General features: G+C 30.5%; 1 protein-coding gene across 3 annotated transcripts; it reads right to left on the bottom strand.

Annotated features, from left to right (window-relative positions):
- Positions 1 to 5,032: 5,032 nt before the first annotated feature.
- LOC143229385 (5-phosphohydroxy-L-lysine phospho-lyase) lies at positions 5,033 to 20,464 on the bottom strand. 3 transcript variants are annotated; one of them, XM_076461644.1, is made up of 11 exons: positions 20,175 to 20,464; positions 19,128 to 19,246; positions 17,338 to 17,497; positions 13,781 to 13,855; positions 13,079 to 13,172; positions 12,475 to 12,683; positions 10,619 to 10,719; positions 8,337 to 8,461; positions 7,653 to 7,807; positions 6,697 to 6,786; positions 5,033 to 5,988 (listed from the first exon to the last, which is right to left on the bottom strand). In XM_076461644.1, exons 1-11 carry the CDS (start codon positions 20,243 to 20,245, stop codon positions 5,688 to 5,690), a joined length of 1,500 nt encoding a protein of 499 aa, XP_076317759.1. In that variant the 5' UTR covers positions 20,246 to 20,464; the 3' UTR covers positions 5,033 to 5,687. The 3 variants fall into 3 exon arrangements, with proteins under 3 accessions (XP_076317759.1, XP_076317760.1, XP_076317761.1); XM_076461645.1 differs by having other exon boundaries at positions 20,357 to 20,427; XM_076461646.1 differs by lacking the exons at positions 19,128 to 19,246; positions 20,175 to 20,464 and adding an exon at positions 17,944 to 18,204.
- Between the last annotated feature and the right edge of the window lie 6,722 nt (positions 20,465 to 27,186).

The following is a 27,186-nucleotide window of genomic DNA, read 5'->3' as shown; positions in this document are numbered from 1 at the left end:
TCCCAAGCACAACATCTAGGCGCTGTCTTAACACCAACTCGAATAATGCAAGATTGTTAAATAAATTTAATAGTAAGCAAATAGTCTGAGCACCCCACCTATTTAAAACTCATTTTAACAATTTAGTTTTCTTGAACTTTAGTAATGATTGAAGCAAAGGTATGATATTAAACAACTGACACTTTAAAACAGATTGTTGAAAGTTTTGCCAAATTAACCACTAATATATTAAGGAAGATGTCACATTGCACATATAAACATATCATTCTATGTCATGCTATTGAAGGCCAACAGACAGACATTTTGGATTATTAATTGAAACACATCTGAGTTTGTGGCAACACAAGATATGTAAATGTGTCGATATGTAATAAATTCTTTCTTTAATGTACACTATCTTTATTTGAGCAGGGACAGACCTTTTGTCCACCATATGGTTTAGGTATCATAAAAGCTATTAAATGATTTAAAATATTCTAAATTTTTAGTAAATAACTTGTAACAGACCATTTTGCTAAAAACATTTTATGTTAATTTCGGGAAAGGTAACATAATCAGCAAGGAGAGAAAAACAAGTCAGTAAACCCTTTTTTTTTGTATAAATATATATGTACATAGATTATTAGCATTGAATTTATTGTTGTTTTACATAAATAACTCATATTTGATGTTAATGTACTACCTCCACTTATTGGATAATGTTTAGAGAAACTGATCCTCATTACCAGCAGAGAAAATTTGTTTTTAAGACCTTGTCCTCTTTCTGATAAAAGTGGGAAAACAATAGGAAAAATAACTATTACAGGATAATTAGAAAAAGATCTATAAATAACTGTATATTATGTTGAGTTCTCAGTTTAACAAAATGTACTAAAAATCAGATGTAATGATGAAAATTAATTAACATTTTATTAGAATTGCATGTGCCTTTTGTGAGAGACATGTCATTGGCTACAACAAAATTATGAAATAAAGAAATGAGAAATCATGTTTAGGTGAATTAACACAAAAAAGTATTGTTGAACTTTCAGATTTCTTTGTATCTTATAATTATTTATCTGGGTGATATTAATGGTACAAGTAATAGTTTGTAATGCTTTCCTTTCAATTTCACTTGGCTAATTTAAGCAACTAGTGCATTATAGTTTATAATTGGCCACCAGTCTAAATTTTCTGTTGATTCTTATAAATAAAAAAAGTTTATACCATAATATTGTTGTTCTAGACTATGTATGTTAAGATGGATCTGCAACTCCTCTGTTGTTACTGTAATAATACACCAAGACACAGTTTGATGGCCACATTGACTGTTTTTTTATTATGAGTAAACAAACCAGCATGTGATCTCAAACAAATTATGGTGAAGGTGCTAAAACACCCATCTGTATATCTTCAGGTTACTTTATAATAAATTATTTAAAATAATTTGTAACTTTAACTTTAGGAAATAATTGTGATAACAAAGCATAGAAGCCAATAATTGCTAGTTACACTGTATCATCACCCAATAGTTATGGGGAAAATTCTGGAAATTGCGATTAAAGTTGCTTTGCAAAGTCATTTAATAAAATTTAGATTTTATTAGATAGTCACTAAGGGAAAATCTTGCCTTAAGTATCTTTCAATATGTAGATGAAAGTTAGGGTATAGATTTGGTGTATCTGAATTTTCAGAATTCGACAGTATTAAGGTTCATACACTTATGGTTATTTCCATCCAAATTGTAATTCAAATTATGTAACCCACATGCATCATCTTGCATTTATTATAATACAGTCTCCTTACTATTATCTTTAACATTCATAACAGGATGTAACTCACACTTTACATATAAAGCCACTTCTCCACTCTCATTACTACTATATCCCTACTAAATAACATATAACCAGGTATTTCAAAGACATTTCTGCTACCAAAATCTTCTATTCCTACAAGTGCTCTAGTCATATATTTTGTTTGTTATACTTCTAGCATTACAGTATTAATAATTAAACCTGTTCTTAAAAACTATGCTAAACTTTATATGCAAAAACGGCTCGTTTGGGTTGAGAAAATATTTTACATAGAAGAGCTCTTCTATGTAAAATATTTTCTCAACTCAAACAAGCCATTTTGCATATAAATTTCTCTACAAGTGGGTTTTCTCGACATCACTGATTATGCTAAACTTTCCTCTACATCTCAGTTTTGTTTAATTTAGTTTATCTTTGCTATCATCACTATCTAGTCCTGGTTTAAAACTTCATTTACACTTAAGTTAATAGTCCTTGCAAACATGCCAGACCCTTTCCTACTCTAGTGTAAACTATCCATCCAGAAAGTTCTCTCCTCCCACTGAATTGATTCTGTAAGTTCAAGCTAACCCACTCATCCTTACATATTAATTTCAGCCTAGCATTTACTCAAGATTTCATCTCCACAATTAATTTATGACCTTCATATTTAAATGCTATTGTCAACCCCTTGTATTTATTAATTAGCTTCTATGACTTGCTCATTAGACCCTAAGTGTACAACAAAAACTGCATCATTACCAGTCCCCTTTATCATCCATCTTTTCGAGTGAACTAATATTAATCAAATGCTTTCTTCCTTTTGAAAGGTTTTACAGTTTTATCTATATTTTATTTATGTAAAGCTCATTTGGAGCTTAACACTTTTGTCATTTGTCCCAAAATTTCAAATCCTCACAATATATCAAAACATAGATGAGGTTTATATATTCAAAATATTGGTGTATGAAGCTAGTTACCCAAACCACACGTAGGTCCATCTTATAGGAATTAGTGAAATGTAGAATATAGTGAGGATTCTCCTTTAAAAATAGAAATGTAATGATATATTTAACACACAATAAGTAAGAGCTATCAAATACTGCAATTTATTTTAACCATATTATGAGTACCCTAGCCTGCAGGCAACATTTAAGTAAAAATAATAATTTTAAATCAAAAGTACAGAGTGATCTGAAATTACATTTCCTGTTTTAAAATTTAATAATTAAATAACCAATGAAATATGACCATCTAGTTTTTAAAGGTCAGGCTTATTTTTAACTCCAATGACTATAATTACTTCATAGTATGGCAAACCTGCAAGAAATGGTTCAGTATATTATTTGGCTTGCAGAGGCCAAGTTAGTGATTATGGTGTAGCATAATTACAGATGTCAGTATGAGGGTATGTTAAAGATGTAATGTATTGCACACCTATAGTAAACATCATGAAGCTAAAGACCAGGATAACAAACTATCACACTGCAACTGTGGACAGGTTGCAGTGAACAAGTACTGAAATTAAATATTGGTGAGATGGGCTGAGACCCACTTATGGTTCACAGGTAAAGTCTACTGACACATCAAATATAATATTGAAAACTACATAATTGTATTTCCTGAGTTTCTTATTAAATTTTAAAATAGGAAAGATTATTAGTATTTAAGATGATTTGCAAATAAAATTTATCACATTTCTTTCTGTCCATCCCAAACAATAGGATTGTATTTGCTTAAAAAAAACAAAAAAACTCATTTCTTTAACACGTATTTATTAATGTCTTGCTTTTCATGTCAGATTTACCTATTCTGTTAGTGATCTCCACAGTAAGTTATGAAATGCAATTGTAATAAATGTTTGAACACAGTTCTGTATCAACACAGAATAAAGAAAGTGGTATTAACAGTAGTTTTACGTTTTGTTTTGTTGTTTTTTTTTTGTGGGGGGGGAAATTAATGAGATTAAACAATTTTAAGAGTGAACAAAGAAACATTAAGGGTAGTTTAAAAGACTTGAGAACAAAGAAATGCCTGTGAATAAAATTTAAGTTGCCTTAAATTAGAAAGACAAAATAACTAATTGAAAAATTGGTGTTTTGCAAGAAAGGTAATAATTACACAAATCTATAACACATAGAAAATGTTTCACTGATCTTGTTATCAAGCCCACTAGCACAACATAGTGGAATATATTTAAATATTTAGACATACAGAAGCAATAAACAAATTTTAATACCTTCCCACCATGTAAACCAAGGTTATAGCCTTCAAATTTATTTTTACTGTATTGAAAGTCAGGGTTGTTTTTGCTGTTTTCTATAGCAGCTATTTAAATATGTGTGTGTATGTTCATGTTACATATATACTTTCAAATATTAGTTCTGGTTTAGTCACAATATTCCAAGGTAATGTCTTGTGACAGATGGAAACATCCATCTTTTTTCTTTTTTTTACATATTTCACATTTAAATCCTTTCGTGAATTACACTGATGTGTAATGTAGTGTGATTTCAGGCTTTATTTTTAATATAAATTACTAGATGCACAGAAAAAAAAGAGGGTAGTATTAAGGTCAAATAAAATACAAACTGTTGAAACCTAACAAATTCACTGGGAATATTTCTTGCAAATCATTATTATTTATAGTTTTCAAAGGGTGAGTCAGCACTCTTTAAAAGATAGAAGTAATGAAAACTAAAACATTTTCTTATATGCAACTTATGGCTAGGGTGTAACTTATTATAAAAATGTGTTTTTCCTATAAACTCAATTTTTTAAAGTAATTTATTCATTAAGATAATTTGTTAGGTATTTAGTTTTACTATTACTATAATTATTATCCTTAGTTCTCAATCTAGGTGAATGGTAATGTGGAATTGAGGAAGAGTTAAGTTGGGCAGTCAATATTTTTTTAACAAGCTTGTCCTAACACTATCAAGGAAAATAATGTGGGTAAAAAATTAAGAAAACTGAGTTTAAGCACCATTTTGGTGCAATATTTCTTGCAAAAGAAAAATGTTCTTTTTTAGCATCAAGGTCATTCATGTATTCAAACTTTTTTTTAATAATATCAGTAAAATAACTTAGTTAATGGCATTAAAAGTATTTTGTAGTGCAAGTAGAAATCAACTGCTGTTAAAAAATCTCTTGTTACAAAGTTAAAAAGACAATTACAGTGTGTTCCTAATGAATATATTTAAGTGATGGTAGAAGTTATATGTCTAAGAGAGGGATATCCCTCTGTAAACACAGACAAATTTTCTTTTTTTTTTTTTTATTATTGAAGTTATAAACACGTATGCAAGTAATTTTTGAACTCACACAAAACCAAAGTATTTGTAACATTCAGTCATAATCCTAAATATATAAAAGTTTTCCATGAAACAAAATATCTCAAGTTCAGAGTTTGATTTTTTTTTTTAATATAATGCACAAGTTTATGCTATTTTAATGCTAAAAACTATCCACTACATTAGAAAGAACTAGGTTTAAGTTATTTAGATTCATCTATTTATACTCTGAATAAATATTTTAAGATGCAATATAAAAGAGAAAAAAACAGTAGAAATGGGTTATTGAAAAGAATATATATTAAATCTGTATATCTAAATGGATATTTAACAGTTTAGTTTCACATCTGTGGAAAAGAAATTTTCTTTAATCAGAAGTTGGACTTATAATTTAATATCACTTACCCTAACTTATGTTAGTTATCTAAAATTCAAAAGTGCATCATTAACACAGATTCAGTTGCTAATAGAAATATCAAGTAACTGATACTTGATAATGAGCCTTTGTGGTGTTATATACACAAAACTGTTTCAAACATCCAGTGTTGTTTGAATATCATTCCTTTGAATTTTGTTGTGCAATACTAATTTAGTTGCTTCAAAATTCACACATTGTGCTATGTTACGATTTTATAGGCTTCATAATTTCATCCCCTGAAGTACTGCTACAGTATGAATCCTCACTATCTGATACAACTCCCTCATTATCAGAAACCAAACCTTTATTTTCATGATTAGTTGAGAGTGAAAGAGGCTGGCTGCTATGAACCACTCCTAACTTATCTTCCACTTCATATAGAATTCTATCAAAGACATTTATAAAATGATTGGCATTTTCCATATTGAATACCATAGGTGGTTTGAATTTCAGTACGTTTCCATACTTCCCTTCTGTGCTCATTAATATTCGTTCTTCTCTGAACCTGGATTAGAAGAGAAATTGTCCTTGCAGATTAGTTCTGATGTGTTTGCATCCAAAATGATTTTACTAAATATAACTGCAATCAGTAAATGCAATACTTATACACATACAAACACATTTGAAATCACAAAATTTTGAATATGGAGGTACAAGCATCATCTTTAGGAATAAAGAGAAAGTATTCAGATTTGTAGTTTTGGTAAAATACTGATGGGCAAACTCAATTTAATTTTTTCTGCTTTTGCTATTAAGATAAGAAACATTATTGAATACTCTTTTAAGTAGACACATTCTCTTTTTTGTTCTCTTGCACTCTTAGAAATGAAGTTCATAATTTTAGGCATGACTGGACTTCGTCTAAATCTTACCCCATGACATACGCAATAACAACAAAAAGTTTTAATGTATTTAGGGATGCTAATTATCATTTTATAATAAAAACTACATTAAACACAGGTTGTTGCAACTTCAAGCAATTTACCAATAATGTGTTTTTAGTTTTATGGCTTCACACTTTTCATACTGCAAGTCCTTATTTAAGCAAGAAATTTTGAACAAATATTTACTTTCCAATCTAAGTTAATAGAAAATTTATAGAAAAACAAATCATATTTTAGATTAGTTTACTTCAATTTTGTCTTTAAAAGGACAAAATTCTGATCATCAAGATATTCAACTTTTTGTAATTTATGAAAATACATTCATTTACCTTCTGGTAAGATAGCAAGCTTCTTCTGTCCCAGGTGTTTTCTTAGAAGAACAACTCACCAACTCCACTCCAATGAAGAACCCAATACCCCTAATCAGAAATCATATGGATTTGATTACATAAATCAACGAGTTGCTGCTGTTGTAAAAGAATTTACAGAAAAATATAGTTCATTTCTTCTATCTTTTGTTTACCACAAAATAAGAGAAACATGAAACTCAATATTTTTATCTGCCTATGCATGATAATCGTCGTTGTATAATTGAGATATTTTGCAAGTTTTAGTTTACCATTTTCAAAACAAATGTAGATAGTTTCTCCTTTTATGCTTTATTATAATTTTTTGTTGTTGTTAAAAGTAACATTTTTATAAACATTTTTCCAGGTAACAAAATTTTACAACACTAATAGTACATACATAAAAAAGATGTTTAAAAAAAGTGCTATTACCATAACATTAAAACTCTAGTACAACTGTAAGACACAACTAGCAACCCAGATATTCGTTCTGGAACTACATACTCTCTTTTTATAAATAAAGGCTTCTCAATGCTGGAGGAATATTTTTTAACTATAAAGTTGAGTTTTAGCTTAACCACCAAGTATTACATATAATATTACACATACTTTATTATAGGTCACAGTAAAAATTCAAATGTTATATGTAACAAACTTAACTTTGTACTTAGCATTTAAAGATAAATTGAATATTAACCAATGAAGATGTGTAAATTACAAATAATTTCACTTAAAAAAATATATAATTATGGAATTCCTTAAAACAGTGCAATATTACATGTTTTACCAAAAACAAAACATGTATATAATAATTATACTCTTTATATACCCATTTCACTTATCCTTTAATAGGTAACATTTATTAAGATAGAAAAGAGGAAAACTTTTAGTCGTCAAATGAAATAAGGTAATGCTAAAGTACAAATTATACTACTTACCTCACATCTCCAATTATAGAATGCCTAGTCTTCAATTCCATTAAGGATTTCAATAAATGTGAGCCAACTTTTGAAGCATTTTCCATCAAGTGTTCGTTTTCAATGACATCCAAAACTGCATTTGCAATGGCAATTGAAACAGGATTTCCACCATACTAAAGAAAAAAAACTTAATTTTCACTTCTTAAAAAATGAATAAGTTGAAATGTTTCAATTCCTAACCTATTTCACCTACATTGTTAGTAATATGAAATACATGCACACATCTGTAATAATAAAAAAAGGTACACTTGTGTGTCTGTCTACAAGGCAGAGGAAACCACCATGCTCCAAGAGAAAGGTTGACCCTGAGGGAGTGTATCTGGGTATTATTATAATTTATCTATGTGCATGCACACTTTTTTAATGAGCTGAATTATTTAAATCTTTTTTATGTAATAAGTTGTTCTTTATGTAACAACTTTTAATATACATACAGGAAAAGCCAGTGCATTTTGATAATCATGCATTCAGACATTGGCTGTTATATATGTCATGTTGCTTAACAAAAATATATTAGGTTATACTTTTATGCTAAAGTGGATTTAGAATACACATACTATAAGACCTAATAAAAACTGAGCACTAAAAACTAGTAGTTTCACTAGTACTTACAATTAAAAATTAAAAACAATAAAAACCTACAGTATTAAAGTACTCCACACCAAGCTTTTCAAAACTGTATGCTATTTCCTGTGTAGTTATCACAGCTGCCACAGGATGACCATTTCCAATTGGTTTCCCAAGTGTAACAATATCTGGTACAATATCTAGAATAATTTATTCACTACATGTTTAAATTCACCACATATAGACACAGTAATACAATTAACCTGAAAAAAATTCTCTTGAATAATCATATGTAATATTCTTTTACAGCCATATCTTAATTTAAAAAAAAAAAATTTTGCCCTTGTTTTTTTATATCATGGAAATACGTTTACCAAATCAAATATAATACTTACTTATTTTTAAAATAAAAATTTCAAAAAATAATCCCAATCTCTTAGCATATGCTTATTCTCAGCTAGACCACTTAACCATTTTGTGCTAGCAATAGTTTTCATGCCAATAAAGCTTTTAAAATTAGAAAGTGTATCTTCAAAACTTTTGCACATCATCAGAAAATGTAAAAGTTATTTGGAATTAAGCACAAAGCTACACGATAGTCTATCTCTGCTCTGCCCACCACAGTGATCAAATTCTGGTTTGTAGAATTCTAAGTTTCAAAACTTAGAACTGTGCCACTGGGGAAACAAAATGTTGCAAAGCTTTTGTATCAAAAGTAATGTTTTTCTCATGCCTTTTTTTTTTTTTTTTCTTTTTGAATGTTGCCTATCTATCATGCAAAGTAAATGAGATTTTTAAATTGATCCTTTCATGATGGGTTACAGGTCATATCATTTGTTGACTTGCATTTAAAATTTTATTGAATTACTATTTATGAATTTATGTCAATAATCTTGAAATCCAATTGTAGATTATAATTCAAACTTTAATATTATATAAGAGTTAATGTCATAATTTAAAACTAAATAAAAAAACACATTTAAATGTATAGTTTAGCGAGTTACATGGTATGTTGAATGCAGCACTTTAAAATTAGAAGTTTGTGATGTCAAAATAAGTCTAATTTTGTACAAATTAAGAACAGATTAGTAATACTGACAAGCTAAAATATAAAAAATATTTTTATTTTCTGGAGATATGGCTTACATATTGAATCAAACAGCAGCCACATTCAACTCTATTTTTTTTTAAACTTGTCACTTATATACCCTTACTACAGTATACGACATGTGAATAATTAATAAACAGCTTAGAATGTTCCCAGAGTAGTTTTCTTAACCACATTCTTTCAAACAAAGTTTTCAAGGAGGTAGGTTGTGTTTTTAGTCTGCTCAAAGTTTCATATTTCTTTTAATGTAAATACATCTTAGTTACATTATAGTAGAAGTGTGCATATCAGTATATTTATTTACAATTTGTTAGTTATTTAACTGTAAAAAACGTTCAGCAACAACCAAGTACGAAGCTCATAGCAAGAAGAGATTATTGTTCGTTTTATTTATGTCTAAATTGTGTGCGTGCTTGCGTATAAAAAGGTAGGAAAAAAATACTAAAAGGTCACGTGTATAGTAATGGATACATGACTAAAGTGCATGTGTACGACATCAATGCAATAATGACTGGAAGGTCAATATAATATAAATAAACATATATTGTATTATACTGAATTATAAAAAACAGAGAAGTTACAATGACACAGTGCATGTGCACTCATGTTCCTATGATAAGAAGCTATACACTTTGTATTTGGGAATCACAAAACATAACCTGAACCAATGCTACATTCAAGATACCATGTAAGAAAATATAAATAAATACTGCATTTTGTGCCTTGTAAGACAATTTTTTTCCTTAAAAATACCTTTAAAAAATCCCCATGCATCTTCCAAGACGAAAAGTGATAAGTTAAGGTAAGAGGTTAGCTTAGGGTCTACTCAAAATGGCTTCTCATACAGATCATAATCTTATTACTTGCCAATTAAAAGGTATGTTTAATAGCATTAAACATTCCATTTAACTAATACTGTCGATATACTGAAGAATATGAAGCATTTGAGTATTTACTCAGTACGTCGAAAAAAGTCAAGGCTGTTTCAAGGTGTTGGTTGCAGAGTCAAAATATTTTTCTTAGAATCGTCTTTCCATAATGCATAAAATGGAGTAAATAAAACAAAAATTTATATATTAGATTTTTTATATTTACATTAAGAAATTAATAACGTATAATTCTAAAATTTGACTTATAATCAAGTTAGTACCAAATGTTTGACATATTTGTAAAATAGTAGTTCAATAATATTGTAAATGAGAGTCAAATGTGATAACATGGCCTTTGATCAATGACTGTATAAACTTACCTTCTCCTTGTAGTTCAAAACCCCACATGCATTTCCCAGTTCGACCAAAACCTGTCTGAACTTCATCAGCAATACAAACACCACCAGCATCTCTCACATATCTGTAATTATACACAAGAAATAAACAATTCATCCAACAGCTGTATACACCTGTAGAACTCTTAAATAAAAGAGGTCACACACATAGATAAGTCAAAATATAACCTAAACACCAGTTTAAAACTTCTTAAGAAAGAAAGAAATGTAGAAGAGTATTAAGAAGAAGAGTACAATGGATCAATTTCTACATATTTAATAACAGATTATTATGAAAACATTAAAATAAATAATGGAAACAAGTCATTCTCCTAAATTTCTTTGTGGATTGCCACATATTGAATGGATATATTGTATTAGCTTAAAACCTCTATACAGATGGATAGCAAAAATTGCCATTGGTCAAGGGAAGAAATAATTTGATATACATCTATTTATAGCAACACATGCACTAAGACCAACTGATATCACTATGAAGGAAATTAAAAATATATCAGAAAAAAATTAAACATAAAAGTTCAATTAATTTTTGAACTACTGTTTTCTGTGGAGCAATGTATACAATGCAACACAACTTGCCAGTTTCTGACTAGACTTATGTGAAGTTGCCTTTTTGGTTATGAAGTTTTTATAGCAAGGAGTTGAAGTTCAATGAAAAAAAAAAAAAAAAAAAAATCCAATTTGTTGTTCTGTTTATTTAACCAAGTTAGTAAGGAATGGGCATTACAAACTCACATTAGTTTGTAATCTCTAAAATTTAAATTACTTTATGAATCTTATAACTGTAAATCTACAAAGTTACTGATCTGATTCTCAAGCCCATACCACCAAAGAATAGTTTAAATCTTTGAATTAAGAAACCAAAACCAGATTTTGTTTTCAGTAAAAAATACGTTCTGGAAAATTAATTTAAAATTTAATTGCTTAAGGTAATTTCTGTTTGTTTGTCAGTAAGCACAAAGGGCTATCTGTGTTATACCACATAGATAAGTAACAATAAGGGAAAGAGCTATTCAGTACCACTTACCACTAATCTTTTGGGCTACTTTTAACAGACCAAATTATGCAGTATGACTATTTATAATGTAGTCATGACCAAACTGCAAGAATACTTTATTTTGTTTTTAAACAAAGAATGAACCACTCAGTTTCAGATCCACAGTCTGACATGGGAATAACTGGAAGCATTTGTCACTTAGGAGTGAATTATATGTTAACTCTTTCTTAGGTGAAGTATTTTATTTATCCTTTTATTACCAACACCTGACAAACGTTAATTTAAAAAAAAAAAGAGGTACATTTTGTTTTAAAATATGTAAAGTTATTCAACAGTTTATATATAAATATATAGACACACACACACCCTCGTCATTCCTGATTTAGAAATTACAGCCTATAAAAAGAAACAAAGTAGCTAGTCAACATTACTTACTGGAAATTTATGGGTTACTCTCACTAATGAATACTGGGATAGATTTGCCATCACATTATAACCACACCAGTGAAAGAGTGGCCATGTTCAGCAACAGGGATTTAAACCACAGATTACAAGTCAAGCATCCTAAATCACTAAACCATGTTGGGAGGGGGGGGATGTTTACACACATGTACATTTTATATCATAAAATACTAGTAAAACACTTCAGTACTTTAAAAATGAAAGAGTGTTTGTGCATATTCCACATTAAGTATTGTTTTTGTTCTCTCTCTCTCTCTCTCCAATAACAAAAATTGAAATGCCAACTGTATCATAACTATGATTTTAAAACATTTCTCCAATCATTCTACATAAATTCTTTATATAGAAATTAGCAACATACTTGTAGGTGTTCCTGAGGTAGTTTGGTGGAAGTAGGAGTTGACCTCCACAACTAATAATAGATTCTACTATGAAAGCACCAATGTTTCTTCCAGTATTATGGGCTTCATTGATCAATTTTTTAACTTCATTGGAATACAGTTCTCCAAGTTCTTCTTGAGAATATTCTGTATTTGTGTACTTTCCTCTGTAACCACATGGTAGAGGAGCCTAAAAATTAAACTTGCTAAATTATTTAAAAAAAAAAAAAACTTTAAAAAGTATTTGCATTATAAAACTCTTGATCTGTAGAAAATGCTTTAAAAATCATAAATTTCCAACAATTTATAAATTAAGATCAGACAATTTTTACTGGTATGTAAATATAACTAGCTCAGTTTATTTTATTAATTCAAAATCATAACATTTTCTGCACAATTCTATAAATGTATATTGTTAACCAAGAATTTTTTTCCACTATTACAATAAAAAATAAGATCCAAAATCCTAAAATATTGTGCATTGCTTTTACTTTCAGTACCATGAAATTTGGATAGACTTAGCTAAAGATTTTGTTCTTGCAAAATATTTAAATGTTTCCACAAAATGAAAAGTATTGGACTTACAACATGTACCCAGTCTTTTTTATTGCCATCATTTATCTTTGTGAATTTGTATGGGCTCAAGTCAGTAGTAGAGGTTAGATGACCATGATAAGCCCTGATCATAAATAGTCAAAAGTATAAACTCTTGTAAAACAAAAGCTCCAGAAAAATAAAATTTAAATTAATATGCAAACATTTAAATTACTTTTTATCCTAAACACCTCTCCCTGATAAACTTATACATCAGATCGTTAAGCTAAAACTATTAAAAACAAAAAAGCAATAATAAATAATAATAAAGCAATATATTTTAAAAAAATGAACATAAAAAAATACTAATGCTAAAATAAAACAGGCAACCTATGTTCTAGACTTAGATAACCTGAAAGGACAATATACATGGACATGAAAAGGGCCCAAGTTATGCTCATCACTGACATTCATGTATTTACTTTAAATATATTAATAAATTCACTCTAACAATGAAAAAAAAAAAAAGAAGAGGTCTAGTGTAACTGACCCTCCTGGGTATACACATTTATACCCAAAGAAAGAGAGAGAGAAACCTAATTCCTTGCCATCAAATATATCATTGTAGAAATACGGATTTATGTACCACTTGTTAAAAAATCTTTTCCTGTAAATGCTTTTACTTGTGTATTTGTTATTTTCAAGTTATTGTTATTATCATCATCATTCATAAATTAAGAAAAAAATGCTTACGCATCTAGGACAATGACATCTTCGTTCTTGGTATGAGCTCTTGCTAAACGTAGAGCCAGGTCATTAGCTTCTGATCTTTATAAGAAAAGAACATTCAGTTAATTATAATAAACATGCTCCTTATACTGAAAATTTTTTCTTCTAAATTTCTACCTTTTGTATTTACTCACTTTTTGCATTAAGTGAGTAATGATTTACTAGTCTACATAAAAATAAAATAGATTAATATACTTTAAATATTACTACAAGTACATAACAACTGAGCAGAACTGGGTGCTCTAAAGGTTTTGAAACATTTTCATTATTTTTACAAATACACAGAACTCATGCTTATTAATGGAATTTTGTTGAAGTTTAAGATACAACTGATTTAGTAAATTATTTAATGAAACTAAGTTTTCAGTATAATATTTATTGAACTAGAAATAAAGCAAACATTTAACATGATATTATGTAATTTAGATTATCACAAGTGTAATAATTCTGAATATATTTATTTTAACATTAAATTTACTTGTATAGCTTTCAACAAGTCCTTTATTTCCTTCAGACTTATTCTGCAATTTAAAAGTATGTGTAGCAATGATTTCATTGGTTATAATTTGAGCATAAACACATTTACAGACAAAGTCAAAAATTGCAGTTGGCCATAAAGGTAGTTACAATAATAATATATTTCTCTTTTGTTTTATAAATTTAAGCTTTAGTTAAAAACAAAACAAAAAAACATTAAATCTGTTTGATATTTACTTAAATTGATAAAAGCTCATTTTTCTTTAACTCTATTAACAACTTAATATATTCATTCTAAAACTCACTTTGGAAGATAGTGTGTAGAATACTTAATTTTCAAAATGTAATTATCTATAGTTTTCATTACAGAATTTAGAATGTACTTTTTTCTTTTCACATTTTGTACCTGTTCAGTATTTTGCACCATTTTAAAACTACTCCTTCTGGAAGGATCTTTAATTATATACAAATTTGCAGTTACAATACATTTATGAAAGAAATCTGTTAAACAAATTGAGTAGCACTTGCATGATAAATTGTCCTCATTATATCCAAATTATTTATGTCTTTGTAATTACATTAGAGATCCTGCTGGAGTTTCATACTTAAAATTTCATAAATAAATACTTTAAAAAGGAAAAAATATTTTGTATTACCAAATCATGCAAAATATTAGATTTGTTAAACAACAATCTTATTTTTAAAATTAGTTACTATATATGATGATTTTCTTAGTGTTAATTTTTTAAATCATTTAAATTATTTATAATAAGCAAAATTTTATAAACAAAAACAAATTTAGTGTTTAGCATGATTATTTTGAAAATGAAATGTCAAAGTTTTTGCTAATACTTAACTTGTAGAAATAAGTACAAATCTTAGCATAAATATAAAAATTATCTAAATCTGTACAGAAATCAATAAAGTTAACCCATTTATATTTTATTTTTACCTTTTCCTCAAGTTATTTTTTGTATATAAAGATATTAATACTATCTAAAAGAAAATAAATCACCTATATAGTTACTGTTATTTAAATTTATAATCATAATACCATAACAACCTTCACGAAAATCATAAGGATTTAATCTATTCATACGTGTATTAACAATTTTTAAAATTGTAATTAATGTTCAAGTAAAAGGATGAATTCTGAAGTGTTAAAATTCAACTGCATTTACCACATTAATTTGACTTTGAAATCTATACAGATTCATGCAGACATTGAGAGGTTTGTTCCACACAATAAATATAAATCACACATTAATAAATCACAATATTTAATCTGCAAAAAGGAATAGCTAAGTAACTGGACAAAACAAACCAAGAAAAGGGAAGGGCATGAGAGGTATTGCTTACTCTCACATTTTATGAAAACATTAAATAAGTTTATAGATCTACTCATAGGAACAGGAAAAAAAGACACTAACCATTTCATTATTAATAATGATCCAGGGATAAAGAATTACATAGGTAACAATCTTTAATTTTACAGATTAAGATTCCTTCTGTATCACATATTGAAGTGCATTATTTTGATTTAAACATTAAGATAATTAATATTTATGAAATTAAGTGGGTTTATATTCACAGTTTTGGAGCTCCCTTTCCAAAAATGGATTGTACCAATAAATACCATACCATACCATACAGAGTATTATACAATCAGAGGTTTAGGTATTGTAGGAATTGTGGTGACAGTTATTAACATCCAGTATTGAAATGTTAATATCCAAGATTAAACCCATTAAAAATCAAGGAGAAAAAGTTTGACTATTTTAAATCATTTTTCAATAAAATATAGAAAACATTTATACAAGCTTGAAAACAGTGATTTTAAAACAACTATAAATATGCACCAAAAAGAATTTCTAAAATTTATTAAAACAGGAAATAATTGGACACTTTATATCATATTGGTAGATTAATGTATAAGCAGTAATATTGCCTTCCTTCTCTATACAAGACCTGTTACTGCAAGGATTTCTTTCCAATCATAGAAGATCCTGATAGTAGTATGAAAGGGTGAAGAAAGACCTAGACTTACAATACTGTTTGGGCTTAGTATAGCAATACCTTAACATCTTTATGTCCAAAGATAATATTGGGGGCTGGAATGTGAACTTCAAGGGCAGTTATCCTATCTTCCCACATTGATATAACATATTCTATTATTTCTTGCTCCTTTTTAATTTTTTTTCATCTCTTATGTGCAACAACCTTTCCATACCTGGCTGCAGATAACAAACCCACTTTTTTTTGTAAAAAAAACGTCATTTAAGGTTCAAGTTGAGAAGATAAGTGTACCCCCAATGCAATTTTGGTCTTACTTCTGTCAGTATCTCTAATGAGCAAGGCACATTACGTAATAACTCACCTTATGATTTGCTCTCAAAGTTAAATGTTTGTATTGTGGCTGCACCCCCTTTCTTCTTTAATGAATTTAATTACATATCAAAGGGTTGTATATGCAGCACAAGATTTGCATTATCCTTCCTGTTGGTGTATTTATCATTTTAATTTTCTTAATTAAAAGAAGCTGTATTATCTTAAAGTTACAACTCACATTAATTATTCCAACAGACCCATATGTTACCTAAAATTATTATTCACACTGGCTTTGTTTTTTTAAATTATGGTATTAACTAAACTACACCTGCCATGTATCAAGAGCTCATGGAGTCTTTTGCCTTATAGCAAGGCTCTTAAGGCAGAGTGGGATAAGCTAGTCATAGTAGTGCTATATTATAAAATCACAGTTTACACATAACCAATATGATGTAAACCACATTAAGAAAGTAAATTGTAATTATTTTTAAAAAAGGTATATCAGATATTTTGCTACAGTTTAATAACCCAATAAAGTCAGGCAACAAGAATCAATTCATAATTTAAAGAACCCACAATGAAAAGTTTTTGGCGTGTACGTGTTGGTGTGTGTGTGTGTGTGTGTGTGTGTGTGTTATACATAACATGCATCATATCAACCATAGTCAGACAACTTAAAAGATATTTGAAGTTTACACACAAGGTTAGACACTTACCCAGAGTTAACAAAGTAACACACAGACAGCTTGTTTGGAAAGTAGTTTGTAAGGCGCTGGGCATAAAGAACCAAATTGTCATGAAGATAACGATTATTGGTGTATAGTAGTGCCATCTGTTCTGCTCCAGCCTTAACTACATGAGGATGACAATGACCAACTAAAAGAAAAACAATATGGAAAGTAAAATATACATAACAGAAAAAAGTAACAAATTGTTAAGGCATTCTTTGTGGACTGATGAGAAACTATTATGTGGTGTTCAGTGGTTTAAGTGCTAAGTACAATTATGTTTAAAAGAAAAAGAATGTTTTGCAAGTGAATCTCATCAGTCACAAAGAGGAACAATTCAATACTTCTAAACAAAAAATCAAACTGCTTCCCCTCCATGCATGTGTATCAGTACTTTGGGCCTCCAAATGACAGTGCTTCAAGTCCTATTCTTAGACAATTTGATAACTCAGATGCACATGGAAAAAATAAGTTAATAACAATAATTCACACTTAAACTGTACACATTAATTCAGTTCATTTTGATATAACGAAATTCCTAGAAAAGTGTTTTATGGAGGACCAAAATTTGATTACACATGCACTACATCTTACCTTTCATTTTTGCTTGAAATTTCTGAAGACTCATTCTGATACTTAACTTGAATAACATCATTCACTGTAGATTTTTTAAGTACATACTGAAACAGTTAATGTTTTACAAGCCTATGAAAGAGACAATACACAAGGAAATACATCTTCTTCCAATGATTACTTTCAGTTTAGTCTCGAACCTTGAGGAGATCCTTGATATGTGATGTACTTATTGCTGAGATGATTAGGGTACTGTAATAAGGATGAAAATATCTCCGAGGGCTGTGTACATAAAAAAAAAAAGTAGAGAAGAAGTTAGCTCTGAGTTTTCAAAATAACTGAAAAGGAAAAACCAAAAATTACTTGATACAAGATATAAAATAATAATAAAATAACTATCCTCATACAGAAAGATGCACAAGCTCTATATAATGTTGTAGTTTTTTTTTGTTTTTCAATCTTATTAACTTACAAATTATTTGTGAAAAAGTTTGTTTTTCACTTAGGGCATTTTTAATGTACCATTTATGGACTACAATCCATAAAAATAACAAATAAATAATGACTTAAAAGTTTTATTATACTTAGAGCAATGAACCTGAGAAAGTTCATCTGGAAACAGCATGTAATTTAATAACAAAAAAAAAAAAAATTTAGGAAGAAAAACAAAAAAATACTAGGGATAATACTGAAGCATCTGAATATGGTCATAATCCAACTGTTCAAAGCATGTAAAGGCCACTGGCCCATAAAGTTATTAGTGGCAAGCAAGAGCAGTGAGGATATGAACCAATTAATTCAGCAGGTACAGGTCTAGTTTTAGAATGCACACAGCAAAGATGAAATTCATTTATTCACCATAACAAAAACTAAGTACTGAACATTTTGAGAGAAGCCCATAGGATCACTGTTAATACACACCAATGGAATTTAGAACACATCAAGCATTGTATAAAATAAGTTAGACTATACTAACAGCAATATTTTTTATTTTAGTAATTTTGAAGACTTGTAGTGTACAGAATAAATTTATTGTGTTTGTAACAATTATTTTTATCTAGGTAAAAAACAATGATGCAATTAAAAATCTATTAAAACTCTTATTTTATAAAAGTTCACAAACTGATTGAAAAATAAGACAGTTAATATAACAGTTCTTAATGCATTAGCATTAAGAATTGAGTTGTAAACTGCTGTTAACTCACCATGAGCTACATTGTTAATACAGTCTAAGTACTGTCTTCCTATTTCATCATACATATATTGGCCTTCTCCCCTCACAATCTTTAGAGGATCGGACTTAAAGAACAAAGCACAAGATCCCCTAGAACAAATATTGTATGTTTACTAGAAAGAAAGTAGTTTGTTAAACTAAAGTATGTTACAAGTTTGTATGAATGGAGTTGAAAATTTAGTATAATATATAATTTTTTTTACAAGTTTTAATTTAAAAAAAAAAAAAAGTTTGTATTATTTCACACGTGTACAGAAATTTATAATCAAAATACTTCGAATTAAACAACCTATACAAAAAAAATTACATTAAGTACAAGTTAAAATAAATATTTAAGCATCTTTCTAGAGCAAACTCCCTATAAAAATATTTATAAAAAAACTGTTAATTTTAAATGTGCAGTATTTGTAATATTGTGATGCCTTAAAAACAAAATCACAATGAAATATTTAATACACCCGTATAGTGGCGTTTCCCTCTATACAATCCAGTAATACAGTGACAACACTTTCCAAAATTAATTTCACCTTACAGACAATATTTCAAAATACCTGGAATTTGAAAAATCATAATGAAACTAAGTATCAGCATATTAACGACAGCATAGTTTTGTTCAACGAATCACTCACAGCCAAAAGTAACCCATATAGCACTTAATTTCTGTTTGTTTTTGTACAAGTTACACTAAAAAAGCAGATTAATCTAAGTTCAAGAATAGGTCTGAATTTATAATTCAAAACATAATTAACACAAAACTGCTTTCCGGCCAGCTTTGGATCTAGTTCACAAAAACAAAAAAAAACTAATTTAATCCCCACATAATGTTTCCTTAAATTAAAAATATACAGGTTTAACATATGGCTTATAGTTATAGACAGTTGCTACCTACCCCATGTAAATATTTGGTTTACAGTATTGTGAATTTCTAAAAATAATATCAAAATAGGCAATAATACTTATCGGATGTGCGTGGTAAAAATATTAATGATTAGTGAAATAGCTATCAATATATACAAACCCTATGTAAGCTTTTCTAAGACGTAGTGTCTCTTCGCGAGGAATCTTCTCCAGTGGCCCTGTTATACTCATTTTTACCTGATTATATGCAGTATTAGAAAAATTAAAAATACAGGTTAATAATTTTTTAAACTGTGCGCGTTTCCCTTTTTCTTTTACTTATTAATAGACTTCAACACTCACCTAACCAAACTACTCATAACTACCATTCGCACATGATCATATTTATAGTTATTTCGTAATACAGCAGCCTTCTCACACACCGCTTAAACTAGCCAATCAGATACACGATTAATGACGTAAATCACAAGTCTAAGCTGGTCGTTTTACAGTGACCTTGTGACATCACAAATTTGTATAGAAGGTAGAAATAATACTGCCAAAGTCACTGTACTTTTGAACTCCTTCAATTTTTAAATTATGAAATATTAAACAACACACATTTTAAATTGAAAAATAATGTTAATTATATTATCAGATATCTTAAAATGCATGTTCAAGTTATTTTTTCGTTATTTGGCTTTGCGCCAACTGAACCGGATTATGCCAGTAATTGTAAACCTAATGCACGTGATAAGAAACAAACCTATTCGTTGAAATCGGAGGTGCTTCACGTGCACACCCAGTTTTTCAAAACGTGTATTTGACCTTTCTAAAAACAACAAACTCGACTACAAAATGACATACGTGACAAAACGTTACGTGAGGTGGCGTGCAGAATCAAAGCATTGAGAGCAAGATACTCTTGTATCCTCATGATGAGGTGTTGATTGTATTCGCACACAAAAATGGTTGTGTTCCGCTCTTTGTGAACACCAATAATATAAAATACTAATACGTTTCTGTCTTCTTTGCATGTTTTTCTACGGGGCAATAATCTACAACGCCTGAACCAAACCCGAAGTTTCACTTTGAGCAGAAAAATAAATTATTTTCTAAACCCCGAATGAGTATTTAATAAGGCATACAAATATTAGAAATAAATAAGAAATGTATCCGTAGTTTTGTTTATTAAATAAGGCAAATATTACACTTTGTATATGTAATGCACGCTTTCTTGACAAGACTGTTCCTAAAATTTCATATTTGTATTAAATAAGAAAAGGCGTGGGATGTTAATATAAGGCCCCAGCATGGCCAAGCGCGTAAGGCGTGCGACTCGTAATCCGAGGGTCGCGGGCTCGAGCCCGCGTCGCGCTAAACATGCTCGCCCTCCCAGCCGTGGGGGTGCATAATGTGACGGTCAATCCCACTATTCATTGGTAAAAGAGTAGCCCAAGAGTTGGCGGTGGGTGGTGATGACTAGCTGCCTTCCCTCTAGTCTTACACTGCTAAATTAGGGACGGCTAGCACAGATAGCCCTCGAGTAGCTTTGTGCGAAATTCCAAAACAAACAAACAAAAAGTTAATATAAGTCATACATACAAGTTTAAACATTTCTATACAAACCTGTGTACAATCGAATAAGGATATTCAAGCATCATGATTCACAGGGTCGTAGATTTTCTACACCCGATGGGGGGGGATGATTTTTGCATCCACTTATGTAGACTGTTCAATTTGCAAATTGGTAATCTCTGATCACGTGAACCTGAAAGCTGCAAACATGCAGTCACAGAGTAATCTTGTTGCCACGATACTTGCATGTATACTTACTAACTAGCCCACTTACGAACTGGCAAAGCGTGTTAAGGCGTGTGACTCGTAATCTGAGGGTCTCAGGTTCGCATCCAGGTCGCGCCAAACATGCTCGCTCTTTCAGCCGTGGGGGCATTATAATGTTACGGTCAATCCCACTATTCGTTGGTAAAAGAGTAGCCCAAGAGTTGGCGGTGGGTGGTGATGACTAGCTGCCTTCCCTCTAGTCTTACACTGCTAAATTAGGGACGGCTAGCACAGATAACCCTCAAGTAGCTTTGTGCGAAATTAAAAAAAAACACTTCTATAGAAAAGCTTAGAAGCACGCCTATATTAAAGATGTACATTTCGGCTACTGAAAAAGCCTACATCTAGGCATAATTATGTGATTCGATTGGTAAGAACGCGAGAATCACAAGAACAAACACACAATTTGTAGGCCTGTGATGCAATAAAAGAATTCAACAGACCAAACTGTTTGGGGATAATTGTATGCACCATACCCCCCACCTAAAATGAAGGGGGAATGTATATTTCTCATCACCCCAGGATCTACGCCCCTGAATTCATGAAATAATACTTCCTAGGTGTAAATGTTATCAAGTATTTTAAACTTCATTGTTTTCATTTAATTAGCTTATAGACTTGAAAAATATACCGATTTATATAAATGGAGAAATGTAATGCCTGTTTGTCCTGAAAAGTACTTTTTTAAGAACAGTAACAATAATACAGTGAAAATTTAAAAAGATATATATATGCAAATCAAAATCTATCGTACAGTAAAATTAAAGTTTTTATACATACCAGTAATGTGCATTCGTAACAGTTTTCGTTTATTTCAGTGACATAGCCAGTGTTTTCACTCGGGGAGGGCAATAAATTTAACTGCTGAAACTGATCTAACTTGTTAATAAAATGTCCATTAAAACAACCCAAAATAATAGTGTTTATAGATTTTTTTTTTGGATTAAATGATATAAAATGGGTTTATTATACATAAAAGCATTAAAATAATATGTAATCAATATGTCTAGATTTTTTAAGGGTCCGAGCCCACCTTGGCTATGCCTCTTTTTAAATTTGGAAAACCGCTTTATGTGTTTGTTTGTTATTAAATGCAAAGTTCATAATTGTTTTCTCTGTTGTTGCTTCCTCGAGTAGGGACACTTGTCTTTTAACACTATAAGCCTCCGTGCATACAGCCTCGCTATTGAATTACCAGGCGGTATGCTTTATGCAGTTTATTTATTTGTTCATTAGAACACAGAATGACACATAATGATTTATAATACTGGTTTAATAGCATCGCAGACACAAGTCCATCAAAACAAAATGACTAATAGCTCAAAGAAATATTGACTAGACTCCACTATATAAAAACGGTTATGCACTACCTGTCTTTGGCCCGACGTGGCCAGGTGGTTAAGGCACTCGATTCGTAATCCGAGGGTAGCGGGTTCGGATCCCCGTCACACTAAACATGCTCGCCCTTTTAGCGGTGGCTGTGTTATAATGTGATGGTCAATCCCACTATTCGTTGCTAAAAGAGTAGCCCAAGAGCTGGCGGTGGGTGGTGATGACTAGCTGCCTTCCCTCTAGTCTTACACTGCAAAATTAGGAAAGGCTAGCGCAGATAGCCCTTATGTAGCTTTGCGCGAATGTGAAACCAAATCATTTTATAGATTTGATAATTATGATGAAAATGTCACTTGAGTGTAGACCCCCAATAATCCTTCTAATTATTTCATTGCTAATTAAAAATTTAAAATAGCACTTACATTCAATCTTTTTTTTTAATTGTCACTGTCATAGGTATTATTCAGTACGTCTTTTGTTCAATATTCAAGTACGATAATGTATGTTAAACAAAAGACTTGACGAAGAGTTTTCAGAAAATATCTTACCAACTGCCAGCCGTTGTTATAATGTGGAGCTCTTACATGATGTATTGTTGTAATATGTGTTTTGTTTTGTTTTCTAACTTAAACGTTGGCATTATTTTCTTGCTAGAAAAGTACTTTGTCTGACGTGATGAGTGTGTAGCTTAACTACTGGAATCCTCTCGAAAGTTTAGGAAACTTTTTGAATGATATAAAAATCTGAATCACCACCAACAGCTAACTTTTGGGCTGACCATCATATTATAATACTCTCACAGCTGAAAGGGGAAGCTCGTTTGGTGTGACAGGGATTCGAACCCGCTACACTCAGATGACGAGTCGAGTGCCTTAACCAACTGGCCATGCCTTACCTCTGAGACCTGTATTTGCCCTATAACCATCACATATGTCAAATCAAAATTGCTCATTATAAGTGTATCTCAGTCTCAAAGTACAACGCATATACTTTTTAAAGAAACAATGCAATTATCAAAAGAGGAACATTTCCTCAAAAGAGTTGGACAAGTTATTTTATTTTAATCGGTATTTCAATTACTTTTTTCAAATTGAGTTTTATTTCTTCCTTTCATCAGTATATATTATTTTAACCTTCTTTATTTTATTAAGCAGACAAATGGGTTCCACTGTACCCAGTGTTTTGTACTTTTACATTGAACATCCATTTGTGGTGTTTTCTGACATACGAACTCCCTCAGAGTAGTTAGTTAGAGCCCATTAGTAGGATATCAAATTACAGAGTGTATGTTGTGTTTTTTTTGAACTGTAAATAAGCTTAGCAGAACAAAAAAATCGAAATAAAAATTGTTGAACACAAAAACCACCTTTACACGTTTTTGAACACTGCAAATCAAGTAAACGCAACATAACCATAAAAAACACCCAGATGCTAAGTAGGAAAACAAATATAAACAAACGCAAAATCAAAAGAGCGCTACTTATACAACAACTAAAACCAAAATTAAAACCAATATAAAGGAACACCTTTATACCTATACCAATTAATAACCTAACATCCAACTGCAACTCCCCTACAATCTCGTACCCGTCTATGTTCTCGTCCCTAAGACATGTGTCCGGGAACGGTCAGTTGCAAATTCTCTTTGTTAACCTAAAGATGAGCTAGGAAGGTCGAAACATTGTTCTCTGTTTATGAATAAAAGTGTTAATACCAATATCTGCCGTTCTGATTTGCACTATCTGTGCTCTGCCCATCACTGTTAAGAAAAGCCGGTTTCTAGCGTTGTAAGTCCATAGACGTACGTACCATGTGCCGCTAAGGACCTATGGACATTTACATGAACAAGGTAATATTTACTCTGTTTTCATTGAGCTTACATGAGCTTTTTATTGTTTTACTATTTACATTTCTAAAGTACGCTCATATTTATTCATATAGCATTTTTATATCGTAATGCTTCTTCATTGCTGTTAGATAATTAATATCTTTTTTCTCATCAATAAAATTATTCAGCTGATACCTTTTAGATATTCCACAAATCCTATAAACGAATTTTATTATACAGGTTTCCTTTTTTTAAATTTTTACGGATCATAAGCGATTAATTCCAAATACACTCTAACAGAAGTTGCAAACAGCTTTAATGTTACACCATAGACATAGTCGTGTTAAAGCCAACAAGGGAATATTTCTAAGTTTAGCATTTTATTTTCCATGTTTATGTTAATATCAGGTCATCCCATAAGTAATATAGTTTGTAACACTAAGATTTAAAAGGAGAAAAAAGAACTCAAATAACAACTTTGATCAATTATGTTTTTTTCATCACTTCCAATAACACCCTGACAACGTCTCAAAACTTTTCAATGGCGTACTTATAACAAATCAGGTGGTTTTGAGACAAAATAGATACAAAAGCTATTTTTAACTCATCCATAGAAGTAAACTGTTGATTTTGTTGCCAAGAAGATATAATGTTTTCAGGTCATTTATTGGTTCAATGGAAGAACATTAAATGTTTGTTTTGAATTTCACGAAAAGCTGCACGAGGGTTATTTGTTTCTAGCCGTTCTTAATTTAGTAGTGTAAGACTGAGAGGGAAAGCATCTAGTCATCACCATCCATCCACCTGCAACTCTTCTACAAACGAATAGTAGGATTGGCCGCACATTTTAACACCCCATGGCTGAAAAGGCAAGCATTTTTGGTATAATGGAAATTCGAACCCACGACCTTCAGATTACGAATCCAGCCCCTTAAAATAATGGTCTTGACATTAAATATTTTTTTTAGAATCTGTGACTTGTGACCTCTTTGATTACTGACAGTGCAGTGGAAAGCATTCGAGTTGGACAAAAAGCAGACCAAGTACGTATCATTACTGAGAACAGGCACTAAAGTTAGTTCAAGTATTGTGTACTTGAGTACAGGCAGAACTTCACCCCCGATTGCATCTAACAAAATCAAGTATGAACTAATTCTACATTGGAAATGAAACTTGACGATACGTACTAAATGTATATAGTTGGTAACTCTACACAGTACATAAACAGATGGCACATGTACACATACATAAACTGCAAATCAAGCGTTTTAACCATCTCGCCATACTAACCATAATGTACTCGAGAACAATAGTCTACTTCCTGTGCTTTGAAAGGGTAAGGTCATCACCTTTAATGAGCAAGCTGTATTATGTGGCGTACTACAGCTGATATATGGTGTACTGTCACCTTCAGCATTCCATTAGTTGTCTAGTGCTTAAGGGTAATGATTTTTCTAGCACCCGTTTCTGTGTCATTTCCTAGCTGCTTCAGGTATGCAACAGTTTAATATACGTTATGGAAATGGAAACATTTGTACACACTGTGCACGCAAAGAAGGACAATTTATGCTGCATTACTTATTTCTCCGAAAGCTATTTGAAGAGGGTCACCTGTTTTAACCTTTCGCACCACTATATAGTATTGTGTTGTCTCCCAGTCAATCAATAAGTGCCACATTCCCAGATAGAGGTCCCTTTTTGATTATGTTGTGCACTATTGACTTCGTGATTATGGATTCTCACCTATTACAAGATACCACATGTTACTTACAATGGCTGGTGTGTCATTTATCACGGATCTTTTTCTGGAAGATTCTGGATACCCAAGTTGATACATACTCCTGTTTTTCAATTTTATTAAATACAAAAGATATTCCCATTCTGGAAATCCTAACCCTTCCAATTTGAATCCATCTTTGCGATCCAAATATTTGGTGCCAGGAAGGGCTATTACATACACTTCCCAAAAGGTGATCAATTTTTATTGGTATCACACTAACTACGTAATACCAAACAACGTCAGAATGCAGTTGTCATTCAGTCACAAGTTTAAATCAACTGAATGTCTTGTAACTTTCACAGTTGCATATTAAAATAATATACTGTTGACTAAGTACAGCCTTGGTTTGAATGTAATGGCCCTAACAAACGTATTTCATTGAACATTGTTAGAAAATTACTATCTACC

Source organism: Tachypleus tridentatus, chromosome 10 (assembly GCF_004210375.1).
Source record: "Tachypleus tridentatus isolate NWPU-2018 chromosome 10, ASM421037v1, whole genome shotgun sequence".
NCBI lineage: Eukaryota > Metazoa > Arthropoda > Merostomata > Xiphosura > Limulidae > Tachypleus > Tachypleus tridentatus.
Note: the sequence above shows the minus strand (reverse complement) of the source record. Positions and strands in the feature narration are given on the sequence as shown.

Coding starts and splice junctions, on each gene's coding strand:
- LOC143229385 (XM_076461644.1), bottom strand. CDS start 20,245: ATGAGTATAACAGGGCCACTGGAGAAGATTCCTCGCGAAGAGACACTA. Junction 6,787..7,652: donor TCTATAATTGGAGATGTGAG/GTAAGTAGTATA, acceptor ATTTCTGATTAG/GGGTATTGGGTTCTTCATTG. Junction 5,989..6,696: donor GCTTGCTATCTTACCAGAAG/GTAAATGAATGT, acceptor CTTCTAATCCAG/GTTCAGAGAAGAACGAATAT.